Genomic DNA, 26,576 nt, shown 5'->3' with positions numbered 1-26,576 from the left:
TGACTGAGCCACCCAGGCACCTCAGAAATTCCTTTCTTCTAATATCTATTTAGTGTGTGCAGAAAGTATCCCAACATATTCAAGGCCAGATAAATGAGGGGGGAGGGGAGACTGAAGACCTTTTCTCTCTAGAGAGTTAACACCTTAATCAAATGAGATAAATCTTTAAATCAGATAGATCTGATTTCAAGTCCTAGCTGTTCCATTTAATATATATATTCAATCTTAAATGAACTATTTACTTCTCTAAGCCATGGTTACTTTTGAAGAAAATAATCCTTATCTTATTCCTATACCTTTTTGTGGGTATAGAAATAAAATGAGATAATGTGTGAAATTGACTAGTATAAATTCAAGTACAACTTATTTATTCAACAAATGTAAATCTTTCTTCCTTCTGATGGTTAGGATTAATGTATTTGTAGTATATTCGTGGTGTGAAAATTATATCTGTGACCTAAGATGTAAATATTCGCAGTTAAATGGTCATTGTTGCTAAGCAGTACATATTCTCCCATGAAGTATAATTGAAATAATACTCATTCAAGAGCTCAGAAACCTGGACCCTCCTGCTGGCATTGGCACTAAATATAGTTGTGTGACTTTGAACAAGTAATGTAAATCACTTTGGGTTTCAATTTTCCAATATACCAAATGAGTCAGTTGAACTAAATGGTCTCATAAATTTATTTCTGGCTCTGAAACTCTATGACTTTATTTTCTTATGATTCAATATACACCTTTGGAATAGGTTCTGTCAACTTATCCTGTTGTTTCAATTTTGTTTCCTTCTGGTTGCCATGTTTTATGAATAAATTTGCTTCTCACCAGTCAATTTGTGGAAATAATATTTCCCACTTGATATTGCATCCTATAATCTGGCTTTTGTTCCCTTTGGTTCAGGAGTGTTGCCTTTCTTCCTGATGTATGCAAGCAAATGTTAGACTCAAAGTTAAGAGAAGGGTATCACTTCTTAGCCAAAGAAAATGAATGATTCATACAGATTTTTGTAAATGTGATAAAGTCAGGGGCTTGAGAAGTAATGGTACCTAAAAAATAAAGAAGAACCAGTAAGTACAAGTTTCATCAAAAGTGAGAGAAGCTGTTTTACATCAACATCATTTAGTATAGTTTTGGGGAAAGGACCCTGACGTTTTTCTAAGAGATAAGACCTTCTACTTCCCATATCTACTTTACCAGCATCCACCAAAATTCTTGGAACTACAGAATGCAGTCTTTATGGTATGTTGTTTGACTTATGCCATTACTGGAAATATTTTTTTTAGACTATTAGCAGCCAGTATGGTATCAAATGTTAACAGTGATTATCTTTTAACGGGAAACTTCAAAGTGCTTTACGTTTGAGTTAGCTTAACTTCTCTTTTTGGTAGTGATAGTGTGTGTGTGTGTATGTGTGTGTGTGTGTGTGTGTGTGTGTGTATGTGTGTGAGAGAGAGAGAGAGAGTATGTGTTTTGGATAATCAAAATCATCTGAAACTTTGATATTGTGCAATAAATTTTAAATTTGTAGTTTTGTTGTTATTTTGTTTTATTTACCTCAGTTTCATTTTGAGCCAACTTATTTATTTGAAGTATAGTAGACACATAATGTTAGATTAATTTTAGGTGTTCAACATAGTGATTTAACAAGTTTAAACATTATGCCAAGCTCACAAGTGTAGCTACCATCTGTTGAATTTGTAGTGTTGTAGACTCAAAGTTGGGTTTAAATCCCAGATCTGAAGCTATGTACACTAAAGCATTCTCCCTCCTCATTTATGAAACACGATTATAGATAATTCAATTATGTGAATGTTCTTTAAAATTTGAATAACTTATATATAGTATCCAAAAAATTTGTAACTGGTAGCTCATTATGTTTAATGAATTATGCAGATGATCAGACTGAACAAAATGGTCTTGAGTCAAAAGCTTGGTGATCTTATAAATAATTGAAAGTGATTTTTCTATTGTGATCCATAAATTGTTGAGGAAAGAAGTTCATAATTAGAGTCCCATAATTTTTTGAGCAATGATATCATCTTTGGCACAAATATATGGCACTTAAGTATCATTAAAAACATGTATTTAAAGTTTAAAAGTAAAAGCAATAATTCTATGAAATTTTTGTCACATAATTTCAACAAGTATTGTTTCATTCAACAAACAATTATCAAGCAGCCACTAGATGCCATATCCTGAGGGACTGCAGTAGATATTAGGAAAATAAAGATAAATTACATGTTCTAATCTGTGTGCAGTTTTTAGTCCAATGGAGGAGATAGACATGGAGAGGAGTAAAAAAAAAAAATAGGACAGTACAGTAAATAATAGAGCTAGAATCAAGTATTGCTGCCAGTGAGACAGACGGAATTAACTATAAAAATGAATGAAACTAAGTTTTAAGACAGTTCTGTTTCGAACAGGAAAAATAATTCCTTTTCTAAGAATATTGTATTTTTACAGTGATTATTGCCCTTATTCTTTGCTTACATCATCTTATCAGAGTATAGTGTGAATGTGCTTTTCATCCTTTTTAGTCCCAATGATCAAGATCACTGATAATAACTCTTAGTTTTCTAACGTGTATATATGCGTACCTTGCCCTTCACTTTCATTTTTCAAACTCCCCAAGCATGATTTTCTATATGTATCTTAAGAAAACTATTAATATTTGGAATACTTAATTTGGTGCCTTTTATATTTATAATATTTTTGATCTATTCTGTAGTTACCTGATGAGGGTATTTCTAAGTCTTGGGCAATTTTAACACAGAAGAGGCTTCTAAATTTACCTCAGTATTTATGTGGCGTTCAATTAAAAAAAAAACCAGAATACTGTCTGGTTAAGGGAGAACTGGGAGTTTCATTTTTATGAACCACCAACTGAAACTTGTTATATTTTAATAAAATAAAGGGGGAGGGGTCCTAACAACCAGAAGAATGCTAAACACTCGTAGTTTCTTGTTTCCACTTACCATCCCTATGTACTAACTCTTCTTACGGGTAAATGTGGACTTAATGGGCATTTTAAAAAATCAAAGTGAAAACATTTTATCAGTCTTTAGAACTCCGGTCTTTCTAACTTGTTTTGAAGGAACGTCTCTGCTTGCAGAAAACACTAGTTACCTAAACTAGACACATCAGTGGAACAGATCACATTTCTTGCTTTAGTTTAAATAATTCCAACTTAAAAAGATGGTCTATTCTAGTCAGCACAGCTTCTGACAGTTAAACATTTTAGCAGTTTCAGTTAAAATGCAATTGTCAGCTTAACACATATTTATTAGTACTGTAACTTTTGTTTTCCTTAGCTCACCTCTCAAAACACACATTATGTCAAATGTCTAATGGGACATCTTTAACATGTTTAACAGAACTAACATGTTAAAATTAAAAATTGAAGTAATTGTACAGGTATCAGAAGATTTGGTGCAGAGCTCACAAGACAGCCTGAGGGCCCAATCCAGGGGGTAGGAGCCTGTCCCCTTTCAGTGAGGAAATATTCAAGCAAAATTGCCCATTTTCCAAAGCTATGTTAACCTCTGAACCAGTTCTGCATGTTTTCAGGACCTGGTTTAGAGCATCAGCAGTGCTTTTATAAGACTAAGAGATCAAATTCCTGTGCACAGGTTCTCAGTTCACATACACAAGATACTTAAAGTAACTCTCATTATTATGGTTAGCTCTACTAATTTCATTAAAGATATCAGCACTTATACTTGCAACTAAATATGATAGCTTTTCATATGTGATAGAATAAAGGTACTAATAATTTAGATCAGTAGAGTGGAAGTGATTAGTTCTGCCAAAGAAATCATGTAAAGAATTGCAATGGATATTAACCTTTGGCTTTTAAGAACAAATATAACTTTTTTTTGGATTAGAGGCTAGAGTGTATTGGAGAGGGAGGTCATTTCAGGCAGCAACCTCATCATAAATAAAGGCACATAGATAGAAAAGACATAGACTGCATGGAGTAGTCTGAAGCCACTCAGATCTAAGATAAGCAATAGGCTTATAGAAAGAAAATTCTGAAAAGTAAGGATAAGGACAATGTCTGAAAGCCCTGGACTGATATCAGTGAAGAATTTTGGGTTAGGATAAAAATGTGATCAAGTGTGCATTTCAATAAGATGATAACATCCTTGAAACATAATAATATAGTTGAAATTTTTGTGTTAAAGAATCGGGTAGAGCAATTTTTTTCAATTCTGTTTAAGAAAGATGCATAGTAAGAAAATTGACTTACATCATGACATACTCCTACTGCTGCTTCCGTGGCTCTTACTACATATGCCCCCCCCCACACACAAACCAACAAATTTTCATAAAATTATGTGCAAGAAACACTGTACTTTTGTAATGTTATCATTCTCTTTTTTCATGTTCTTTAAAAATTGCTGATCAGTGACCCCCAATATAATTCATGATCCACCAAGGGTGTAGCTAGGAGTTTGAAAAATAACTAATTAACAAATTGATTCTCAACAGTAGTTCAAAGAAACATGGTGGGAAAATATCAATAGGAATAGAGAGGAGAGAGGATGTTCAGGAGAGTTTTCCTTTTCTTACTGTTAATTTTCTAAAGAAACAGAGACAGAGACAGAGCGTGAGTCGGGGAGGGGCAGAGAGGAAGGGAAACAGAACCTAAAGCAGGCTCCAGGCTCTGAGCTGTCCGCACCAGCCTCAAACTCCCAAATTGCAGGACCAAGACCTGAGCCCAAGTCAGATGCTATCCGACTGAGCCACCCAGGCAGCCCTATTTGGGAGAGAGACTCTGAGAGGAACTTTCTGAATCAGATACGGAGGATGAATGAAATATGGAGATCAAGGCCTTTTTGCCAAGTCAAAAACATGAATTTCTACTAAAACAGAGTATGAGGAAGTTCTGCATAGAATAAATATGATTTAATGAATGTGAAGTTGCCTTGGCCTACTTTTTTATATCAGAAAATAAACCATTCATTTTTATTCACTCATAATATGCCATTTTTCTGAATACTTGACTGGTGCCAGAATGCCTAAATCCTCTGAACATTCTACCAACTGTCTTTCCAGGGCCTAGTGTGGAATAAATCATATTTGCTAAGTTAGAAATAATTTTTCAACCTTTGGTTGTACTTTCAAAAAAAATGAAAACAATATTCATAACTTACAATGACAAAGTTTTTTCTTCTTTCCTTAAATGAGAAAATTAAATGTCAAAGTTATGTTGCTGTGACAAGTTTGATAGTATAATCACTAAAAGTTAGAAACCTTGGATGTATTTCCCACAGCCACGGTAATGGCCATAGCGTACACTGTTTATTAACACCATGAATTGCAAAGAGAAAAAGTTACAGTTTTTCTGCCTTGGTTTTCTGGCTTGGGTGATTAAAATACCAACCGTAATACTTCATGAATCCAGTTTCCTTCTTTTTAATGCACAACATAATTTTTAAGGAAATAATTTCATGCTGAATCAGTTCTGCCCTCTGTAGAACAGTAGTAACTGCTCAGCCACCATTGGTCAGTGGAGCGGCCAGTTCCCTGATGACAGGAGCACCTGAAAATATATCCTAAGAATTCTCACTTGGCTTCCCACCCCATGTCTTAAATATCCCAATCATGAATTTTTACCCAAGACAATGAACAGGGAATTTCTCAGCAACTGGCAGCATTTTCTCTTTACACCCTCTTCAGAAAAATAAAAATGATGTTTTTTAATTACTGAGGAAGTGTTTTGAGGGTATGTTTAGGATTCATTCTATATGCAATTCCAAGAAATAACATTTACAGTAATTCAAATAAATATTAGTCTTGCTACCCTATATACAACACATAATTACTTTTCAGATAAAGAAAACAATTATATGCAGTTCTTAATTGTGAAAAGGCTGATATTAATAAATCACATTTAAAATATGTGTAGTATAATGACAAGTTTTTAACAATGCTTAGGAGGTTTATAACTTTTATAAATATATTGTCAAGCCCCAGTTAGAGGACAGCAGTTAAAATTCTTTCCTTCTACATTGTTTGTTGCACATAACCGTGCATTGACAAGCAGAGGCTGGGGGAATTTAGTTTTAATTGAGAAAAATATATTTGTAAGCCATTGCCCTTCCAATGCCTTACTTCTCCTACTGTTCCTTTTATCCCTCCTCCATTTTTTTTATTGTGTTTTGAAAAATAGGTGATGACTTGTAAGTATTCATGCTACTGAAAATTAAGCAGGCTCCAAGAAGAAGAATGATAAATGTTAAGTTTGAGATTGATTAAAAATGTGGACTCAGAGTGAGAATCTCTGTCACCACCCTTCCTGATTTCCCAGACTCCTGTCTATTCATATGTTAGACTTAATCGTGAAAGTCTAGGCAGAGGCCATTTGAGATAAAATTATCTTCGTAAGCTGAAATCTCAGAATAAGTCTATACGTGTTAGGCCTTATTTTTAATCCAGTGCTTTATATAAGATGAGATATTTATATTTTATATTACATTTAAATTTGTTAACAATACTAATAGCCTTCCATTATTCTCTATATTGTTTCAAGATCATCAGTATTCTCACATTTTTTTTTAAACCCAGGATATTTGTCCTTTCAACAATACATCTTGTTCATATTAGCTTTTCAGAATGAGAACACTTTTTAGGAGAAAGAAGTGTCCAGAAGAGAAATAAAATGAACACCTAAACACTTCAGCGTACTTGTTTCAAAATTAAACTCAGTGAGTAGACTCATTCTACTCACACATGAATAGACTCATCATTAAACTAATTCTTGCCTGAGACAATTTCCTTATTTTAGAGAAGAGAACGTAGTTCACTAACGTTGCCATAGAGTCTCAACTTGAACTTTAGTCTTGTGCTTCTAAATGGCACTGCCAGGGGTACCTGGGTGGCTCAGTCAGTTGAGTGAATGACTCGATTTCAGCTCAGGTCATGATCTCATGGGTTTGTGGGCTTGAGCCCTATGTCGGGCTCTCCATTCACAGCACAGAGCCTGCTTGGGGTTCTCATTCTCCCTCTCTCTCTGACGCTCCCTCAAAATAAATAAACTTGAAAAATAAATAAATAAATATCACTGCCAGCCTACTGCCTTCTTTTCTTCCTTCCTTTTTTCCCCCTCCTTCCTGTCTCCCTTTTCTTTCTTAGTCTATGTATATCTATTTTCTTAAAGCTTATTTACTTATTTTGAGAGATAGAAAGAGAGAGAGAACATGAACAAGGGAGAGGCAGAGAGAGAAGAGAGAGAATCCCAAGCAGGCTCTGCACACTTAGCACAGAGCTCCATGTGGGGCTAGAAGCCACAAACCATGAGATCATGACCTGGGCTGAAGTTGGATGCCTAACTCATTGAGCCAACCAGGTGTCCCTCTACTTAAATTCCCTCACCTTTCTTCCAAAATCTGCTTATTTTATTCCCCTTCACATTCCTTTTCAAGTTTACTTGCTTTGCTTGTTTTTCAGAAGAACACAGATGTTTATATATTCCTCCCAAGGAGTAATCTCCACATGCCAGGATAGTTACCTTTTCCCATCCAAGACCCCACCTTTGGTGAAGAGAGTTTACAGGAGAGTGAGGAAGGATGTAACTTTCTCACTTCCTTTAGCAAACCAGAGCTTCAGACCAGATATGTAAATCAGTGAAATTACTGAGATGATCAGATACAGCTCTATTACATTCAAGTGCAATTGAAATTGTGACGAAGATACATAAATTTGTCTAGTTCTTCCTTCTCATTCATAGAAATTAATTGATGCACAATATTTCGGAGCTTGAAACCTACCTTACTCTTTATTTTAATTTTTTTTTAGTGTTTATTTTTGAGAGAGAGAGAGACAGAGTGTGAGTGGGGGAGGGGCAGGCAGAGAGGGAGACAGTCTGTAGCAGGCTCTGGGCTCTGAGCTGTCAGCAAAGAGCCTGATGTGGGGCTTGAATTAACGAACTGCGAGATCATGACCTGAGCCGAAGTTGGACTCCCAACCGACTAAGCCACCCAGACGCCCTGAAACCTGCCTTACTCTTTACAAGCTTTGTGAGTGTATACACCTTACCAAAACTCAGTTACTTCATCAATGGAGAGGCATAATGATAGTGTTGTCTTATGAGGTTACTGTGAGAAAAAAGGCAAAAATTAAATAAATAAATAAAAAGGCAAATAGAACAATTTCCAGCACATAATGAATGCTAAATAAAACTTAGCTATTGTTCTTCTTACTGCTGTAGTAAAAGGCCTTCACTACCTTATATAGTAATTGGGTCAAAGTCCTAACTGTAGAACTTTATTTTAGTTTTTCCTGCATATATTTGTCCTATTCTCATTCTTAAGTACATTTGGCTGTGTCTATGAGCTTGAATACTTTTCATACTGCCTATGAAGTTAGACTTGTTTTGTCTCATATGCAAATCGTTTTTAATCAACCACTGAATCAACCATTTAAATCCTAATTAGTTATTTTTTGGGGGGAAAGGGGGGCTCAATTCCAGCCAAATGGTTTATTAAATGTGCTATAAGTATACCCCCCCACTGTTGTTCAATAAGTTTTGTTCTATCTGCATGCTCTTTAATTTGCCAGCATGCATTCTTTTTGTCTCTCACAATAGGTTGCAAAAGGAAAGGGCTTATAAAAAAATTACCATAAGCTAATATATATTACCAATTCTAAGCAAGCAATTCTGAGAGGAAATTCAGATATTGTGTTTCAATCTTCTCAATAGCATTTCAATCAGTAGTAATAGCATCATTTACATAAAAAGTTGGGGAAAAATAAAAATAAATAAAAATAAATTTTTTAAAAAGAAAAAAAACAGAAAAAAGAAAAAGCTGGATCTCAGAGACATTAAGTAACTTGCCCAAAGCCATACAGGTCAGATGTGAACACCAATGCCCACATAGCTACTCTTAAAAGAATGGCTGAGGGGGGGGCGCTTGGGTGGCTCAGTTGGGTAAGTGTCCAACTTTGGCTCAGGTCATGATCTCATGTGAGTTGGAGCCCCTCTTTGGGTTGTGCTGACAGCTTAGAGCCTGGAGCCTGCTTTGGATTCTTGTCTCCCTCTCTCTCTCTGCCCCTCCCCCACTCCTCACATGCTGTCTCTCTGTCTCTCAAAAATAAATAAACATAAAACAAAAAGATGACTGAGAGCAGAAACTAAGTTAAATACTTTTTATTAAAATTTAAGCCAAAATTGAATACATATTAGATGAATATTTGATATATTATTTGATTTAAGTACAACATATCCATTCATTAACATTCTTTCCTCACCCCTAATCCCCCCCCCAAAGAAAAACTAAGTTATTAAATCATATCTATGCAGTTGAAGCAACTTTGCCCAGTGACTCCATTTTGGTTTGGCAGAAATGTGGGAATGACATAGCCTAAAATAAGTCTCAGTATTCATTTTTTTAATGTTTAATTTTGAGAGAGACAGAAGTAGATAGAGTGTGAGCTGGGTAGGGGCAGAGAGAAAGGGAGATACAGAATCTGAAGCAGGCTCCAGGCTCTGAGCTGTCAGCACAGAGCCCGATGTGGGGCTCGAACCCATGAACTGTGAGATAATGATCTGAGCTGAAGTCAGGGAATTAACTAATTGAGCCATCTAGGTGCCCCTCATTTTTGTATTTTAGAATGAGTTTGATTTTTTTTTAATTCTGTGAATTCCCTGAAAATAATATGGCACTGTTTTTCCCATGCTTGCCAATAATGTAAACAAACTGGATTTGTGAAAAAATTTCCTCTTCTGGTTTGTCACTTCGTTATTTTCATGACATAAGTGTCATTTGTTTTTATTTCTGTCAAGTTGAGAATTTCATTAATTGTTATCTGTTCAGCAAGCATAAAATGTGACATGTGTATGTGTGATTGTGTCTTTCTGTGTCCATCTATTACACTGAAATGCAAATGTTCAACATGATGTTTCATTTCTATTTCTTACACTTTGTTTACTTTGTTTTATGTAATGTTATGCAACATATAAATTAACTGTTAATCCTGTGCTTCAGATTTCAAAAAGTCACATCAATTGGATACTTAATTTTTTATCAACATTCTGAAAATCCTCTCCTTCAAGAGATCTGAAATATAAATATTATCTTTTATGGTTTAGATACTTAAAACCCTTTATTTAATAACTTCTCAGGTTTGGGGGAACATATGACTGAATGGACTTGTGTAATATGCTTAAGTTCTGGGAGTCTGCACTCTTTCTCCTACAGGAAGGTTGGGGTGAAGGATGAACATATTGACATTTTCTCTGATTCTGAAAGAAATCACATGTATACATAGTGTCAATTAAAACCCCTGTCCTGAATCATTCTAAAACAGTTGTGCTTTTCTTTTGTATGCACTATGTCCTTGAACATGTTTATTAACTACTTTGACCTTAGTTTCTCATCTCTGAAGTGGAGCTAATATTATTCCTTACCTCAAAATATTGCAAAAATTATTGGCTTCAGGTCTTTTCAGGGCCTACTACAGTCACTCAATAGTCAGGAAGACTGACTGATGGGTTGCATGTTTTAGCTTCCTCTAGCCATGTGGAGAGGTTAACCACAAAACCTGAAAAAAAAAAAAAAGAAACAGGTATCAGAGACTCTTTGTTCTCTTGGCTCTTCAACTCAAAAGCAGGATGGGAGCAGATATGAACCATCAGCTTCCTCTGGGGGCAGAAAAGAGAAGAGGCCATCTCCCATTTCATAGTCTGTTGACGAATGTGGTTCCCATGGTAATGATGGTTTGGGTTGAGAGATTTCAGTGTTGATATAGAGAAACACAAACAGTGGGATTGGCCAAGAAAGAAAAAAAAAAGATGTCAATCATATGTTTGGGACTTGAGTAAACATTAAATGATGAAAAAGTATATAGAATTTGGCCTATAATCCACTCATTATTGTTTTCTTCTCATTTAATCTATATTATTCATTTAAAGACGTGATTAACAACCTCCTGTATCACAGTGCACACTGTTTTACCTTCATATTTTGGATGACTAGTTCTATAGCTAGCATAAAGGTATGACACAAAACATGGGATGAATAAATGCATGGCTAAATTAATGAGCATTATCTTATTGATATTACCAACAATAATGGTTAAGATTATCTTTTGGCCAGATAATATCATTCTAAAATATCATAAATATAAAATAGTTGGAAAAAAGAGTTCTGAGTATTTTAATAATATGGTATTGAACAATGAACTCTCAAGACATAGCTGCTGAGCTATTGAAATGGGGGAACTTCTAGTTGCTTAGACTATTAAGCTATTACTTAAAGGACATGCAGAGAATATTGACAAATTAAAAGACATTTTCCTAGGAAGTTATGTGATCCTGAGGTGTTACACATGAAATAAGGGTTCTTTCCTTAAGAAATTACATGAATTAAAGTTAAAATTAATTTAAAACATTTTACATAGTCTTGAAAGAAATGGACGTACTTCCATTTCTGTATAAAAGGAATATTAAGAGGCAGTCACATCTGGTGTGAGGTCAAGAAGAAATTTCAGCGGTCTAGAGTACATTCCTACAAATTTTTAATAATGGAAAATAAACAAAAATAAATTTACAGTTCGGTAGCTTATAGTATACAGGGAGTTTGGCCAACATACCTAATTCTGGATACCTGTTTTCATGTTTTTGATATGTCAAAAATAGTACAAAAAATTAATTTGGCTAAAGTAATAGAGTTTGAGTGCATTAAATATTCTTATGTACTCAGTAGTTTTGACTCACAGAAAAATTGGTCACTAAAAAAAATAAAAATAACAATAAAAATTGGTCACTGATCAGTTATAAGAGATTAAGAATAACATGAAAAATAATGTGTTAATTCATAAATGGTACACATTCTGGATACTTTTGAGTATTAAAATCACTCAGAAGATTTTAGAAAAAAGAAAGATGAAGAATGTTTAATTGCATATCTATTCATAATCTTGCTCATTCAGCAGTATCGCTACCAGTAACACTACGAAGTTCACAACAAGTCTACTGAATTGCAGAGTGCAACACAGCTGGTTGGTTATTTTGGGTTTCTTAATGCTTGCCCTGATTATGTGGCATTCAGCTTATTATATGACTAAATATCTGACTCAACCACAGAGTAGTTAATTTACTGACCACATGTGGACACAATGTTAATCTTTCCTTTCAGTGAAAAATTAGACATAGTCACTCCAAGGAAAATGAATATACTGGACTCCTAAAGCTAGTGGAGATTCTATTTCATGATGCGTCCTTCTGTTGTGCTATTTTCAGGACCTCTGTTTTCATCCCTCACAAAGCCTGCTTGCACTCTGCTTAGGACACAAACTTTACAGTAAATTCCTGTGAATCGATTACTCTTTGATCTCATGCTCTTTTAGTTAGTAGCACAATCAGGTAGCATTCTTTGCATCATATATATTGGTTGGTCTCCTAGATCAACCTGATTCTCCATAAATATTCTTATTCTCTAAGTTTACTTTTGCTTCCTAGTGGAAAGCACCTGTTTTTCAACACCCAACATTACTGATGAATCTCTCATTAGTTCTTAAAAATCACATGGCTAGACAGTTATGTTTAAGAAACATGCTGAGTCAATTCTAAAAGTCAGTTCTAACATCCTAAAAGTGTTAGCCAACACGGGAGTAGAGACATTTAAAATTTTTCATATATATATATGTATATATATATATATATACATATATATATATATACACATGTGAAATGTATATTTCTTTTCAGAGAGAGAAAGAAAGGGGGGGAGAGAGAGAGAGAGAGAGAGAAAGAAAGAGAGAGAGAATGAGCAGGGGAGGGGTAGAAAGAGAGGGACAGAGATTTCCAAACAGGCTCTGCACTGCCAGCACAGAACCCAGTATGGGGCTCTATCCCATGAACTCTGAGATCAGGTCTTGAGCTGAAATCAAGAGTCAGATGCTTAACCCACTGAGCCACCCACGTGCTGCAGTAGGGGCATTTTAAAATATGTGATAAGAAAAATTAATGAAAAGCATAAAGTAATTAAGTGATGTTTTTCCCTTGAAAAGATAATGCAGTAAATGTTATTTTTGTTTTTTCTAACTGGGTTGGCTCTGGTAATTTTAACAATTATATACAAAATGAAGTAGAGATATTGTTTTTCTACAGTAGAAATCCTCTGAAAAGAATTGCTAAGGAATTTGGTGGAAAGATATATTGTTAGCTGTAATATTAACAAGCTTTACCTGAGGAAGGAGAAGTATCTGTAATACAGATGTTCAGAATGCATGTCCCCTGCAGTATACAAATCTATCTTACAATCAACTTGGTTAGAATTTTTGATTATTTTTAAAGTTGATATGAACACAGTTGAAGACTTGAAAAATGATTATGTACTCAATCTACTGTGAATTCCACAATAAGATGTCCATTTTGGCTTCTGTTCACATGTAGCTATTCCTTTCATAATATTCTTCATAATATTATGATGGCATTCATAATATTCTTACTGTGATGGGAATGAATCATATCTAATCTCATATAGTGCATGGATCAGGCTAGAGACAAATAAATACTCTATCATACAATGTAGTGGGAATAATTAAATTTATATAATTTGAAAAATTATTTATTTTCTGAACAATACAATCCATTATTTTTTGTTTTCTCTGAGGGCTCATCCTAAGTAACACAGACTTTGCTGAATCTTGTGAGATGTTCATTATGGTAGCTAAATTTTGCCAGAGATCTAGCAAGTAATAAGATATATTAATTAAGAGAGATAAGGAAAGATATACAAGCTAGTATTTTTAATAGTGGAACACACACTTCACCCTTTAATTAAATTTGACTTTTTCAAGAATTAAAGTAGCAAAGAGCACAAGGAAGAGAAATGTGAGAAACTTTGATAATCCAGTATAACCTGCAAAAATACAGAAAGGAAATCAGTGTATTTCTCCTTTTTATTTAAAGGCTGATATAAGGAAAGAAAAAAGGAGAAATTGTGTGTATGTACTGTATGTGTTTTCTATAAGGGGTAGATTGAATAGATTGAAATGATTTTTTCTAAATTAGCAAACTATTGCCTGTTAAATATCTAACTTTTCACCTACTTAATGTTTTTTAGAAAATTAAAAATATTTTTAACCAATTTTAGGAAAGATATCCAAAGTTCTATGTGATAGGATCAAAGAAGCACCACAAATTGATTGAAGACAAAATTCAAGGTGCTTTTCAAAGCTTTCTTGCATTATAAGAATGAAATCAGGTGCAGGCACTTTGTGAGACCCTGGAGCTTCAGTGGAGAGATCAGGACTTCAAATTCTGTCCCTCCTCCACAAAGCAGATGTGGCCTGATAGCAGGGAAAAATGGGCATTTTGATGATGTGCTCAAAAGGAACAGAAAGATATTTGATAGTAACGCTTTTCTGAATTACTTAATATCTCAAAAAGGCATATTAAATGTGATAATTCCACTTTTCTTACATTTCTTTCCCATTTACGGCTGTAGAGGACAATTAAGAATATGGAAATGCTAAAGAATGTGGAAAATGCTAAAAGGAATTGTCCTTTTACTGAATCTCAGGATAAGGAAAAGCCACCTTCACTTAATTGTGTCTATAAAATTGTTAAAATGACTTAAGTTTGACAAATAGTACAGACTAGAATATTGTCTGATGTGTGTTTTACTTAGAGAACAGCATGTGGTTTTAGGTTGCCTACTGCATGGAAACTGAGCTTTTGTGAATTTACCACCATAAATTCAATGATTAGAAATTCATATCATGTGGTTTTATGAAAATAGCAGCAAAAGTATTCTTAGACAACAGGTTGATATAAATGACAGTTTGAGCCCTATAAGAGCACATCCTTATTGAAGACAATATTCCTAACTATGTGGTAACTTGCTGAAAATATAATTTTACCAGGCAGATTATCTTATTTTTCCAACCTGGTAGGAAAAAAAAATGCTTGTTCCCCCTTTTTTTTCATGCACACTGTTTTAGGAGTGGATGTTTCATATTTAGTTTTCATTTGTTCATTAATTTTTTCCTCTTCAGGTGTAATCTAGCCCCTGTGGTGGAGTTTGCTGCAGATGTGGGAACTAAATCAGATTTTATTACCATGAATCCATCAGTTGTACAAAGAGCATTTGGAGGCTTTCGAAATGAGAGTGACAGAGAAAAATTTGTGCATAGACTTTCCATGCTGAATGACAGTGTCCTTTGGATCCCTGCTTTCATGGTCAAAGGAGGAGAGAAGCACGTGGAGTGGGTTAATGCATTAATCCTTAAGAACAAACTGAAAGTGCGAACTGCCTATCCATCACTGAGACTTATTCACGCTGTCAGAGGGTAAGTGTCTGGAAAGGACTAGTCTGTCCTTGGCACAATGGAACACATAACTAAACATTTTTCCCTAGACAGGAGGGAGCTTCAGGGAAATCTCCCAATGGATATATGTTTCCACTTTTTTTAATGATAGGTACTCCATTCAGCAACTTGCATTTTGTTTAGGTACTGTGTTATCTTAACTTGTTCTCTTTCTTAAAAAAGCAAATATTTGAACTTGGCATTTATTTATGTCTGCTCATAAGCAAACAACTGGGTTTTATGTTTTGCCGTGTTAAAGAGTAGTAAGGATTTATGGTAAAGTTGATGAATTTGAGGTAAGAAAAGTACCAGCAGAAGTGCTAAATGGCAACTAGGCAATATTGTGGAGTCAAAAATGTTAGGTATATTTAAGGAGCACTGAAGTCCCTTCTGTAGTTAAGGAGTCTGCTAGAGATAGAGAAGGCGGGCTGACATACATGCTCTAATGCTTCCCCCAAAAGCCATAGATTCCATTTTTATGAATTAAGTTGACATTTCCCTTTTATTAATACAAGCACAGATGTAGAAACAAGAAATAGACTTTTATATAAAAGTGGCAAGTGGCCAAAAGGCCAACTTCAGTCCTGCACACATATAAATGTGTAAAATACATAACACAAAGATAAGCGATAATGTGTATTTATTGAATATCTACTGAATGCTAGCTATTGGAGATAGAAAAATGAGTAAGTCTGATCACTTCTTTAAAGGAATGCATAGGCTTTATGGTGGAAACAGATGTATATATACAAGTGGCTAGGACATAAATGAATGGTAAGAGGGTATATTGTTAGGAGTGTAGAATTTGTTTCTCATGTTAGCAAAGAACACTTAAAAATCTAACATTTCAACCAGACATGAAAAACAGAATAGCTATTTATCAGGGATAAAAAGAGAAGGAAAGAGAGAAACAGAACAGAAACACAGAGAGACAGAGACAGTGACAGAGAAAACCAAACAGAAGGATAGAATTAAGAACAAGGTAAACTTGTGGATTAATGGAGTCCATTGTGGAGGATTGGAATACAAGGTAGGAAAAATAACTTGTGATCTGATTGGTAAGAGAATCAATTTTATTTTAAAGCACAGTTATATGTGTGAGGTTAGGAGAATGAGTCTTGTAACAGCAGACTCTGAATTGGCAAGAAGTGCTAGAGGAATGAAGACCAAGTAAATTTTTTTATTAATTTACCCACAAGATGATAAAAATATAGGGCAGAATTAGTGGCCATGGAAAGAAAGAAAGGGCAAGTTCAAGGGACCAATTAAATACCAAGGATAGAAGTTCTGAAAGAAAAAAAGTTTCCAAGCCCAGAATTAAAAATAGTTTGCTGCATATATTGTAATTGGGGCTGGGCTAAGGTGTTTTCATTTTGTTTTATTATTGTGATACTTTCCTTTCAGGATTTACCATTTCTTTGTTTAAGGCTCGAGACAGTTTCTTGGATTCTGTTATTCTGCACACAATGAAATTACATTCTTATAACTAAATCATTGTTATTCAACATTCATTCTTTTGATGTTTGACATGAAGCTTCAACAAAGTGAGATAAAATACATTCATTTGGAGGATAGGTATTTTTTTTAAACTACGGTATTCCTGGTAATTACAGTTTCACTCTGAAGGAAAAAAAGTATTTAAAAAAATTTTTAATGTTTATCTATTTTTGAGAGAGACAGAGACAGATCGTGAGTGGGGGAGGGGCAGAAAGAGAGGGGGCACAGAATCTGAAACAGTCTCCAGGCCCTGAGCTGTCAGCAAAGAGCCCAACTTGAGGCTTGAACTCACAGACCGGGAGATCATGACCTGAGCCCAAGTCAGATGCCCAACCGATTGAGCCTCCCAGATGCCCCCAAAAATGTATTTTAACAGGATAACTTTATAAAGCATTGTGCTAAAAACAAATCCTATTTTTTGATATGTTAATCTTGAGTTTCATTTGAGTGTGAGAAAATATTAAAGATAGCACTCAGTCTTATTGTCTTATCTTGTACACACACAGAGACACATATACTCTGACCCACATATGCAAATATTCATACATACTCCAATGATAGCTTATTAAGATTCAAAAAAATCTTTTGAAGAAAGTGCTCTTTGATTATAGGAAACTGACAAAATTTAAGATTACTCTGAATTAGTACTATTTTAATAGACTATTTTTAGAGCAGTTTTAGGTTCACAGCAAAATTGAGAGGGTGGTACAGACACTTCCCATATTCTCCCTGCCCCCACACATGCATAGCCCCACTATCAACATCTCACACCAGAGCCGTACATTGGTTACAATTGATGAACCAACTTTGATACAACGTTATCACCCAAACTTCATAGTTTACACCGCAGTTCACTCTGTGGGTTTTGATAGATGTGTAATAACACGTATCCACCATTATAGTATCATATGGAGTAGTTTTACTTATCTAACAGTCTTCTGTGTTCAGTCTCTTAGTCTATTTCTTCCCAGTAATACATGGTAAGAACTTTTTTTGTTTTTTGTTTGTTTTTACTATGTCTATAGTTTTGTCTTTCCTTGAATGCCGTGTAGTAGGAAATCATATAGTAAGCCTTTTCAAAGTCCAGAGTGCTAACCATTACACCATGGGACCTGCTAGTAAGCCTTTTCAGATTGGCCTCTTGCACTTAGCAGTAAGCATTTAAAATTCCTCCATGTCTTCTCATGGCTTGACAGATCATTTTCTTTAGTGCTGGATAATCTTGCATTGTTTGGATGTACCAGTTTATTCATTCACTTATTTCTTCTAAGTTTTGACATTTATGAATAAAGATGTTATACACATCTGTGGACTGGTTTGGAGGCGAACATAATTTTCAACTCATTTGGGTAAATACCATGGAGTATGATTGCTGGATCTATATGTTAGGAGTATGTTGAGTTTTGTGAGAAATTGCCAAACTGTCTTCCAAACTGGTTGAACCATTTTATATTTTCAGCAATAATGAATAAGAGTTCCTGCTACACCACATGTTCACTATTATGCTTTTAGTGTTCTGGATTTGGGCCATTCTCATAGTTAACGTAGTGATATTTCATTGTTGTTTTAGTTTGCATTTCTCTGATGACATAATGATGTGGAACATCTTTTAATATGTGTATTTGCCATCTTTATCTCTTTTTCAGTGAGAAGTGTATTGAGGTGTTGGGCCCATTTTTTAGTCAAGGTGTTGGTTTTCTTATTGCTGAGTTTATTGCTGAGTTTTTGTATATTTTGGATAACACTCCTTTACTAGGTATGTCTTTTGCACATATTTTCTCCCAATCTGTGGCCTGTCTTTTCATTCTTTTCACAGTGTCTTTTGCAGAGCATAAGTTTTTATTTTTAATGAAGACCAGCTTATCAATTATTTCTTTCATGGATCATGCCTTTGGTGATATATTTAAAAAGTCATTGCCAAACCTAAGTTTATCTAGATTTTCTTCTATGTTATCTTCTAAGAATTGTATAGATTTGCATTTCACATTTAGATCTATCATCGATTTTGAGTTAATTTTTGTGACAGGTATAAGGTCTCTGCCTAGATTCTTTATATGTAGTTGTCTGGCATTGTTTGTTGGAAGGCCTATCTTTGAGGAACCTGTGGGGTACATATCAGACGGAAAGAGTGAAGTTTGGTTGCACGCACAGCCTGTGTCTTTGCAGCAACATCCAGTGCAAGATGGATGGAGGATCTTTAAAAAAAAAAAAGACTATCTTTGCTCTGTTATATTATCTTTGCTTCTTTCTGAAACATTAGTTGGCTCTATTTATGTGGATCTATTTCTGGAGTCTTTATCTGTTCTGTTGACTATTTGTCTATTTTTCACCAACCCCATGCTGTCCTGATTCTGTTAGCTTTGTAAGACTTGAAGTGAGGTAGTGTCAGTCCTCTTTCTTCTTCTCCATCTGTATTGCATTGACTATTCTTTTGCCTCTCCATATAAACTTGGCAATTAGTACTTTTGTTCCCTAAATTCTGTTGTGTATTTCTTAATTCACTCTCAATGGCAAAGCACAAAATAAGAGGTATGATTGAAATGGAGCATTTTCAATAAATTAGAATCAAATTATACATGATTAACAACTGTGGATTCATATAGGCTTTTTACAGATTTTTAAAATGTGTTTATTTATTTTGGGAGAGATTGAGAGGATGTGCAGGGGAGAGGTGGAGACAAAGGGAGAGAGAAAGAGAATCCCAAGCAAGCTATGTGCTGGCAGTGTGGGGCTTGAACTCACCAACCGTGAGGTCATGACCTGAGCCGAAACCAAAAGTTGGAAACTTAACTGACTGAGCCACCCACATGCCCCTTTTGACAGATTTTTTTTAAATATGGAAAGTGCAGGGGTATGCCTGTGTGGCTCAGTGGTTAAGTGTCTAACTTTGGCTCAGGTCATGATCTCCTGGCTTGAACTCTCAAGTTCAACGCTGGGCTCTGTGCTGACAGCTCAGTGCCTGGAGCCTGCTTCGGGTTCTATGTCTCCCTCTGTCTCTGCCCCTCCCTGCCTCGTGCTCTGTCTCTTTCTTTATCTCAAAAATAAATAAACATTAAAAAATATAGAGTGCAGATCTTTTAATAACTAGTTAATCAACACTCTATGTTTTGTCTTATCCACATTCCTTCCATAACCATTATATAGTATTTCACCTAAGCATTTTATTCCAGAGAGCAACAAAGCCAAACTTCTGACCAGGTAAAGTTAATGGTATACTTTCATTAGATTACTATGCTTAAGATGTTTTTTAACAAGAATTGTTTTGATTTCTCTATGAAGAACACACCTAATTACTTTACTGCCCAATCTATCTGCTCACCCTTCGGGTGTCAAATGATTGAATTCTAAACTGTGATCCAGGATATAAAGCTCTATAGTTGTCTTTCGCCTTTCCAGTCCATTGGAAATTTGTACACGTGGTGTATGTGAAAGGTGATTTCATTTATGGAATTAATGATATGAACACATTAATGCATGCAATGTAGCATTGCAACATAATGTTTATACTCTGCAAAGCTACTGGAACTCTGAAAGAAAATAAGGAAGTGTGAATACCAATGACACAGATTCACATGATATGAAAGCAAGTGCAAACTCCCCAAAGATCTGTTCTTTAAGTATCTGTTTTATATCTCTCTGAAACACTGTGTTTAATAAAGTTCAGGAAAATAGTCTAGAGAATTTCACAGCCTCTGTTGATTCCTGGAGTTTGTTGTCTCTAATAAAATGTTTAGAGCACCTAGTACATACAGTTTAGTGTGCACATAATCACTATGTTAAAATGAGAAGGGCCTTTAAGTGATTTGGAAAGCAAAAGGTTCCTACCACAATGAGAATCATTTAGATAGTTTTCATATTGTCAAGCTTCATTATGTGAACTTTATCCTCACTGAAAATTATGATGGCTTACCAACTTCAAACATCTAATTGCAAGGTTTTTTTTGTTTTTAATAAAGCTCCAAAAATATAACCTCAATCACAAAACTCTAAGAGATTCTTAGATAATGTTTCAATGAATGGTCATCCTTCTCAAGCCATATTAAATAAAATATGAGGAAGAAAGATAGATTCTAATTTTAAAACAATCTTACAAAATAATGAAAGGGTAATCTAATGGGGACAAATAAAAGATATATATACAAATTTAAGAGAATCCATGAATGCATTAAATTGGTGTGGGGTTGCAAGTTTTTCTCTCGTATTTCTTCAAAAACTACACATGACTATATATTTTCATTATTATTTTGTAGTTTTCCTTGTGAAAGAGAAATAATTTTCATAAGACTTTAGGAATGAAGAGGGGATTTTGACCCTTGAAAATGATTTGTTGAAACTTGAAAAATGTGACTACAATATATAAAAATTCAAGGTTCTATTACATTTATAATAAAATTATTAATGTACAACACACAATATGCTGAAACAAACATTTAACCCATGTAATAGTTTAAGATACAATTTTAAATTATCACATAAGACATATCAACATATATTTTTATAAAACATTTAGTGTTAGTTTAAAAAGTCTTATTTTTTAATTACTATAATTTGATGTATAATAGCCAAGTGCTGTTTTATTCAGTGGGATGGTTATACTTTATTTTCTTATTTTTTAACAGGATAAAGACAAATGAGCACGCAAAAACTAAATTCTCAGTTCTACTACCAAGTGCTATAGATAACTTCTTTTTTAATTTTAAGTTTATCTAGAGAGAGAGAGAGAGAGAGAGAGAGAGAGAATCCCAAGCAGGTTCCACACTATTTGTGCCGAGCCCAATATGAGGCTCAAACTCACGAACTACAAGATCATGACCTGAGCTAAAATCAAGAGTTGGATGCTTAACCGACTGAGCAACCCAGGCACCCCTGATAATTTCTTAAGAATTTTCTAAGGAAAGAGACTTGATGGATAAATAGGTGTATTTTAAAATTATGTTTTATATGCACAAAAATGTTATATATAAATTTCTAGTTCTTGCTTAGAATGATATATAGTCTTCTGCCTTTTTTTTTCTGTTTTGAAGTTTTAACTTTAAGGAGTTTGTTTTTTTGGGTTCTCATCTCTATTTTTTGATATCTTAATTATAATTCTCTTATCTCTATTCAGATATTTATATTTAAGAGCATAATTGATTTAAACTTTAGATTTCTTTGGGGGGTGCCTGGGTGGCTCAGTTGGTTGAGTGTCCGACTTTGGCTCAAGTCATGATCTCATGGCTCCTGAGTTGAAGCCCTGCATTGGCCTATATGCTGACAGCTCAGAGCCTGAAACCCACTTCAGATTCTGTGCCTGTCTCTCTCTGTCCCTCCTCCTCATGCTGTCTCTGTATCTCTCTCTCAAATATAAATAAACATTAAAAAAACATTAGATTTGCTTGCAATCATTCTGTAAAATATATCAATCCTTTGTATTTGAATCCTTTGCTCTGACAATTTTTATGAAGCATTAAAGTATTTAGGCAAAAAATTATTCAAGTCTAAATTAGTTTATAAATTTATATCATGCATTAGTTTATTGTTTCAGCACTACTGTAACAAAAATAATGTTTTCCTATCTTTTCATGATACACTAATTATTGGTTTTAATATTAATATTCATACAATAGACTATACCCTCCCTAAGTTGATAAAGATACTTTGCATTAATCAAGATAAACACTTAGATTAAGAACTTGTGATTATTGATATTAATAAAAGTTCATAATGTTCTATGTGTTACCTTCATAGTTGGTAATTCTAAAGTTATCCAACAATTTGTAAACATGTTCACCAAAATGATTTTTAAGAGAAAGATAAATTCAGTTCACATAGATTTTTAAAAATTTTTTATGAGTTCTACCAATGATTTCTGTTTTTTATCTTTTAGTGGAGAATACATATGCTATCCTTATATTTAACAAATCTTCCAAATGTTTCTTATTTAAAGGATAATTTAACAGCTTCAAAATAAATGTACAAGTGTGAGTAAAACTGACTGTATGACTGCATTAAATTTGCTTGGAATTAAGAATTTTCATTTGAAATGCTTGGTATACCCTAGGACCTATAACAGAATTTTTCAAATTGGAGTTAACAGATGTATTTTGCAGGTGCTGAAAAAATATTCCTTTTTTCTTTAAAACTTGTTTCTACATTGATCCAAACTGAGAACACTGGTTTAGAGAATTTTCAAGAATTATTTAGGACTTTAATATACAAGGAAGGTCAAAATAAAACTCCTATTCTGTCCATGGACAAGACTATTTAAATTCTTCAAGCTCAGATTTGTTTCTTTTAAGATGTGGGTATTGAGATAAATAACCATTTAGATTCTTTTCAGTGCTGAATTTCACTGGTCCTGTGCTTTAACTGCTGTTGCTTAAGTGAATATTCAAAACACCACAGTATGCATTTGTACTTATTATTTACAAACATCCTCAGAAATGTCATCTATTAACCTAAATGAAAAGCTTGGTTTAACTTAATCATCATGATAATTGAGGCACTTACTATAATATTTATGCTTCAAAGTCATTTCTCTTGGAATTTAATTATTCTTTATATTTTTCAAGATTATAATTAAGCTAACCCACCCCCATCTAAAAGTTTCTTGTTGCTGGTAAAATACACACACACACACACACACACACACACACACACACACACATGTACACATGTTATATATAGATAGATATAGATAAATACAGATATAGATATATAGAGATATAAGATATAGATATATATGTTTGTTAGGGAGCAATTTAGCCTATTGAATTTGTTCTTTCTTCAAATTTCTAAAATTGTTAACCTATTTAAAAAGCATAGCTCATTCTATAAATGGAAATTATGTAAAATTAGTGTTTATATATTGCATATAAGGAAAATACAAATATATATTGTTATATATATTTCTAACATATAATGATTTTTAATATACTATTAATGTTTTATATACATTTAACATAGTATGTGATGTACAATATAATACACTATATAAGTATGTGATGTACAATATAATACACTTATATATATACTATATATAAGTATTATATATAAGTATTATATAACATATGACATTACTAATAGTATCCCATGGCTAGACAGTTATGTTTAAGAAACATGCTGAGTCAATTCTAAAAGTCAGTTCTAACATCCTAAAAGTGTTAGCCAACACGGGAGTAGAGACATTTAAAATTTTTTCATATATATATATATATATATATATACATATATATATACATATATACATGTGAAATATATATTTCTTTTCAGAGAGAGAAAGAAAGAGGGGGGAGAGAGAGAGAGAGAGAGAGAGAGAGAGTTGTTTGCTAGACCTTTTGCATGTAAACAGTACCAATAATACACTTTCCTTATAATAATGATACATTATATTCAACTTGTCATCACTTAAGATTTTCAAAAATTGATTTGTCATGCTTAATATATGGCAAAATTTTCCCACTTTGTATTTATTTTGTTGGTATTTGTTGTGCTATTTTGAATTTATTCTTAGTAATTTCATCTTGTGTTGGGAGGATAAGTATTCTTTTACACTATTACTGGAAGAGACTAACTTTTGAATTATTTCTTCTTATTCAGAATATATTAATTAATATGCATATTTCATGAGCAGTATACTTATTTCTCCATTTTTGTCATTAAATAAAATGGTGTTTAACAGTAGGATATCACTTAATATACCCTCTTAAGTTTCCTGGGGTTTTGCTGGATTATTGATGTTTTCTTTTGGTAGGCAACCCATAAACTGGTAGGCTGGAGTACTTCATTCACACTTTAATGATCAAGGTCATAATTTCTACATTATATATTTAAGTGTAGGAAGGAATAACAAGGTTTGCAGAAATCAAATCAAGTGACATCTCTAGCTCACCTCTTATCTATGTAACTGATGTTCTAAATTTTTCATTTGTCAAGCACATTTTTCTATAAGAAGAAAAGAAGCACACATTAGTTGCTTTGTTACCATGTATGATTTTTTGGCCTTAATTTTTCAAATTAGAATATAGTTGATAAACAATGTTACATTAGTTTCTGTGTACAACATAGTGTTTCCACTTCTGTATACGTTATGCTATGCTCATCACCTGTCACCATGTAACACTATTAGAATATCATTGATTAGGGGCACCTGGGTGTCTCAGTCAGTTGAACATCCGACTTCAGCTCAGGCCATGATCTCACGGTTTATGAGTTTGAGCCCTGTATCCGGCTCACTGCATAGAGCCCACTTGGGATCCACTGTTTGCCCCTCTCTCTCTGCCCCTTTCCCACTTATGCTCTCTCTCTCAAAAATAAATATTTAAAAAATATATCATTGACTGTATTCCCTGTGCTATACCTTTTCTTCCCATGACTTATTCATTCCATAATGTGGAGCCTGTATTTTCTACTCCCCTTCACCCATTTTGTCTATCCACCCACCTGCTTCCTCTCTGGTAGCCCTTAGTTTGTTCTATTTATAAGTCTGATTCTACTTTTTTCTTAATTCTTAGATTTGTTTTAATTTGTTTTTCTTAGATTCTGCATATGACTGAATCATATGGTATTTGTCTTTCTTGGTCTGACTTATTTCACTTAGGTTTACTTTCTAGGTTTACCCATGTTGCAAATGGCACAATACCATCCTTTCAATGTCTGCATAGTATTCCATTGTATATATAACAATGTATGATTTTTAAAATTTTTTATTGATTTTTTTCTTTCAAGATTTTATTTAAAATCAAGTTAGTTAACATATAGAATGTATGATTTTTAAATGTGGTTCCTAACAAATAACAGGTTGTATCTTCACACATCTTTTAGCATCAATATTTTTCCAGTTTTAAGACTGACACAAAAATACCATTGCTCAGATTTGAGTTACTGCACTCATTTTTCAGACATGAAACATCTTTCAATTTTAAATGAATGTAAAGATAAAAGGCTACTTAAAATTAGGGTGATCTTCTGCAGGCTAAATTCATGTAAATGGCATGAGCTTGCAGAATCTGAATCAGACCAGGCTCCCAGTGGAATTCCCAGTAAAAAGAGAGACTGAAATAGACCATTGGTAGGAAATGTGAGTTCATTACTGTTATTCAAATGGATTGTTTTGGAATATTGAACCAACTCAAAGTCACACAAGGAAAAGTAATTTTAAGAAACAACTTTGAGGATCGTGACATTCACTCCAAATGTTTTCTGAAAATGGCTTACTTGTTTTAAATTCAGCCTTATGCCAAAAACATTTCCAAATGGTTTCTATTTTGACCAATGAGCAACACAGCTGTAATATTTATTTAAAAAAACATGCATCTTTAATGTTTTTGAGTAGCTAAACACTGCATACTGGGTATTTTAAACCTCATGATATTTCCATGATGGAATGCTTCTTTCTTTGCTGGGGAGGCGGATGTTTACCCTTCTGGAACTGCACTGTTTCCTGAAATCATAATCCAGTTACCCTTTGTTACAGTATTATTTCCTAGCAGCTCATGTCATTTATGTTTCATTGTGGAATGTGAAAATATAAATGGCTTATATCCGAGAAATTATTCACAGGTGTATGGGTCACAAAGGAGCCTGTGGGGAAGCAGAGCTTCTAGGCTGCCCTTGGCCAACATATTTTTTCTTTCATTGAGACTAAAAGGCTTTGCAAAGTATCTAGAATAGCTTTGAGGCGTGGGGAAGCCTTCATGGCACTCAGTGACAATGACATATCCTGATTTTTTCCCCTTGGTATGCATTTTTTTCTTTTTTTCCCCCCCGGATCATTTTCA

The 26,576-nt window shown here is 33.9% G+C and overlaps 1 protein-coding gene across 2 annotated transcripts in view; it reads left to right on the top strand.

Annotated features, from left to right (window-relative positions):
- Positions 1-26,576, top strand: part of ST8SIA4 (ST8 alpha-N-acetyl-neuraminide alpha-2,8-sialyltransferase 4) — a 100,956-nt gene that overhangs the window by 28,114 nt on the left and 46,266 nt on the right. For both annotated transcript variants that reach the window (XM_029942645.1, XM_029942646.1), the window contains exon 4: positions 15,010-15,303. In XM_029942645.1, coding sequence (XP_029798505.1) covers positions 15,010-15,303 — 294 coding nt within the window. The remainder of the gene's footprint in view (positions 1-15,009; positions 15,304-26,576) is intronic.

This window comes from Suricata suricatta, chromosome 6 (assembly GCF_006229205.1).
Source record: "Suricata suricatta isolate VVHF042 chromosome 6, meerkat_22Aug2017_6uvM2_HiC, whole genome shotgun sequence".
In the NCBI taxonomy this organism is placed as follows: Eukaryota; Metazoa; Chordata; class Mammalia; order Carnivora; family Herpestidae; genus Suricata; species Suricata suricatta.
The sequence above is the reverse complement of the archived record's forward strand: the minus strand, read 5'-3'. Positions and strand labels throughout refer to the sequence as shown.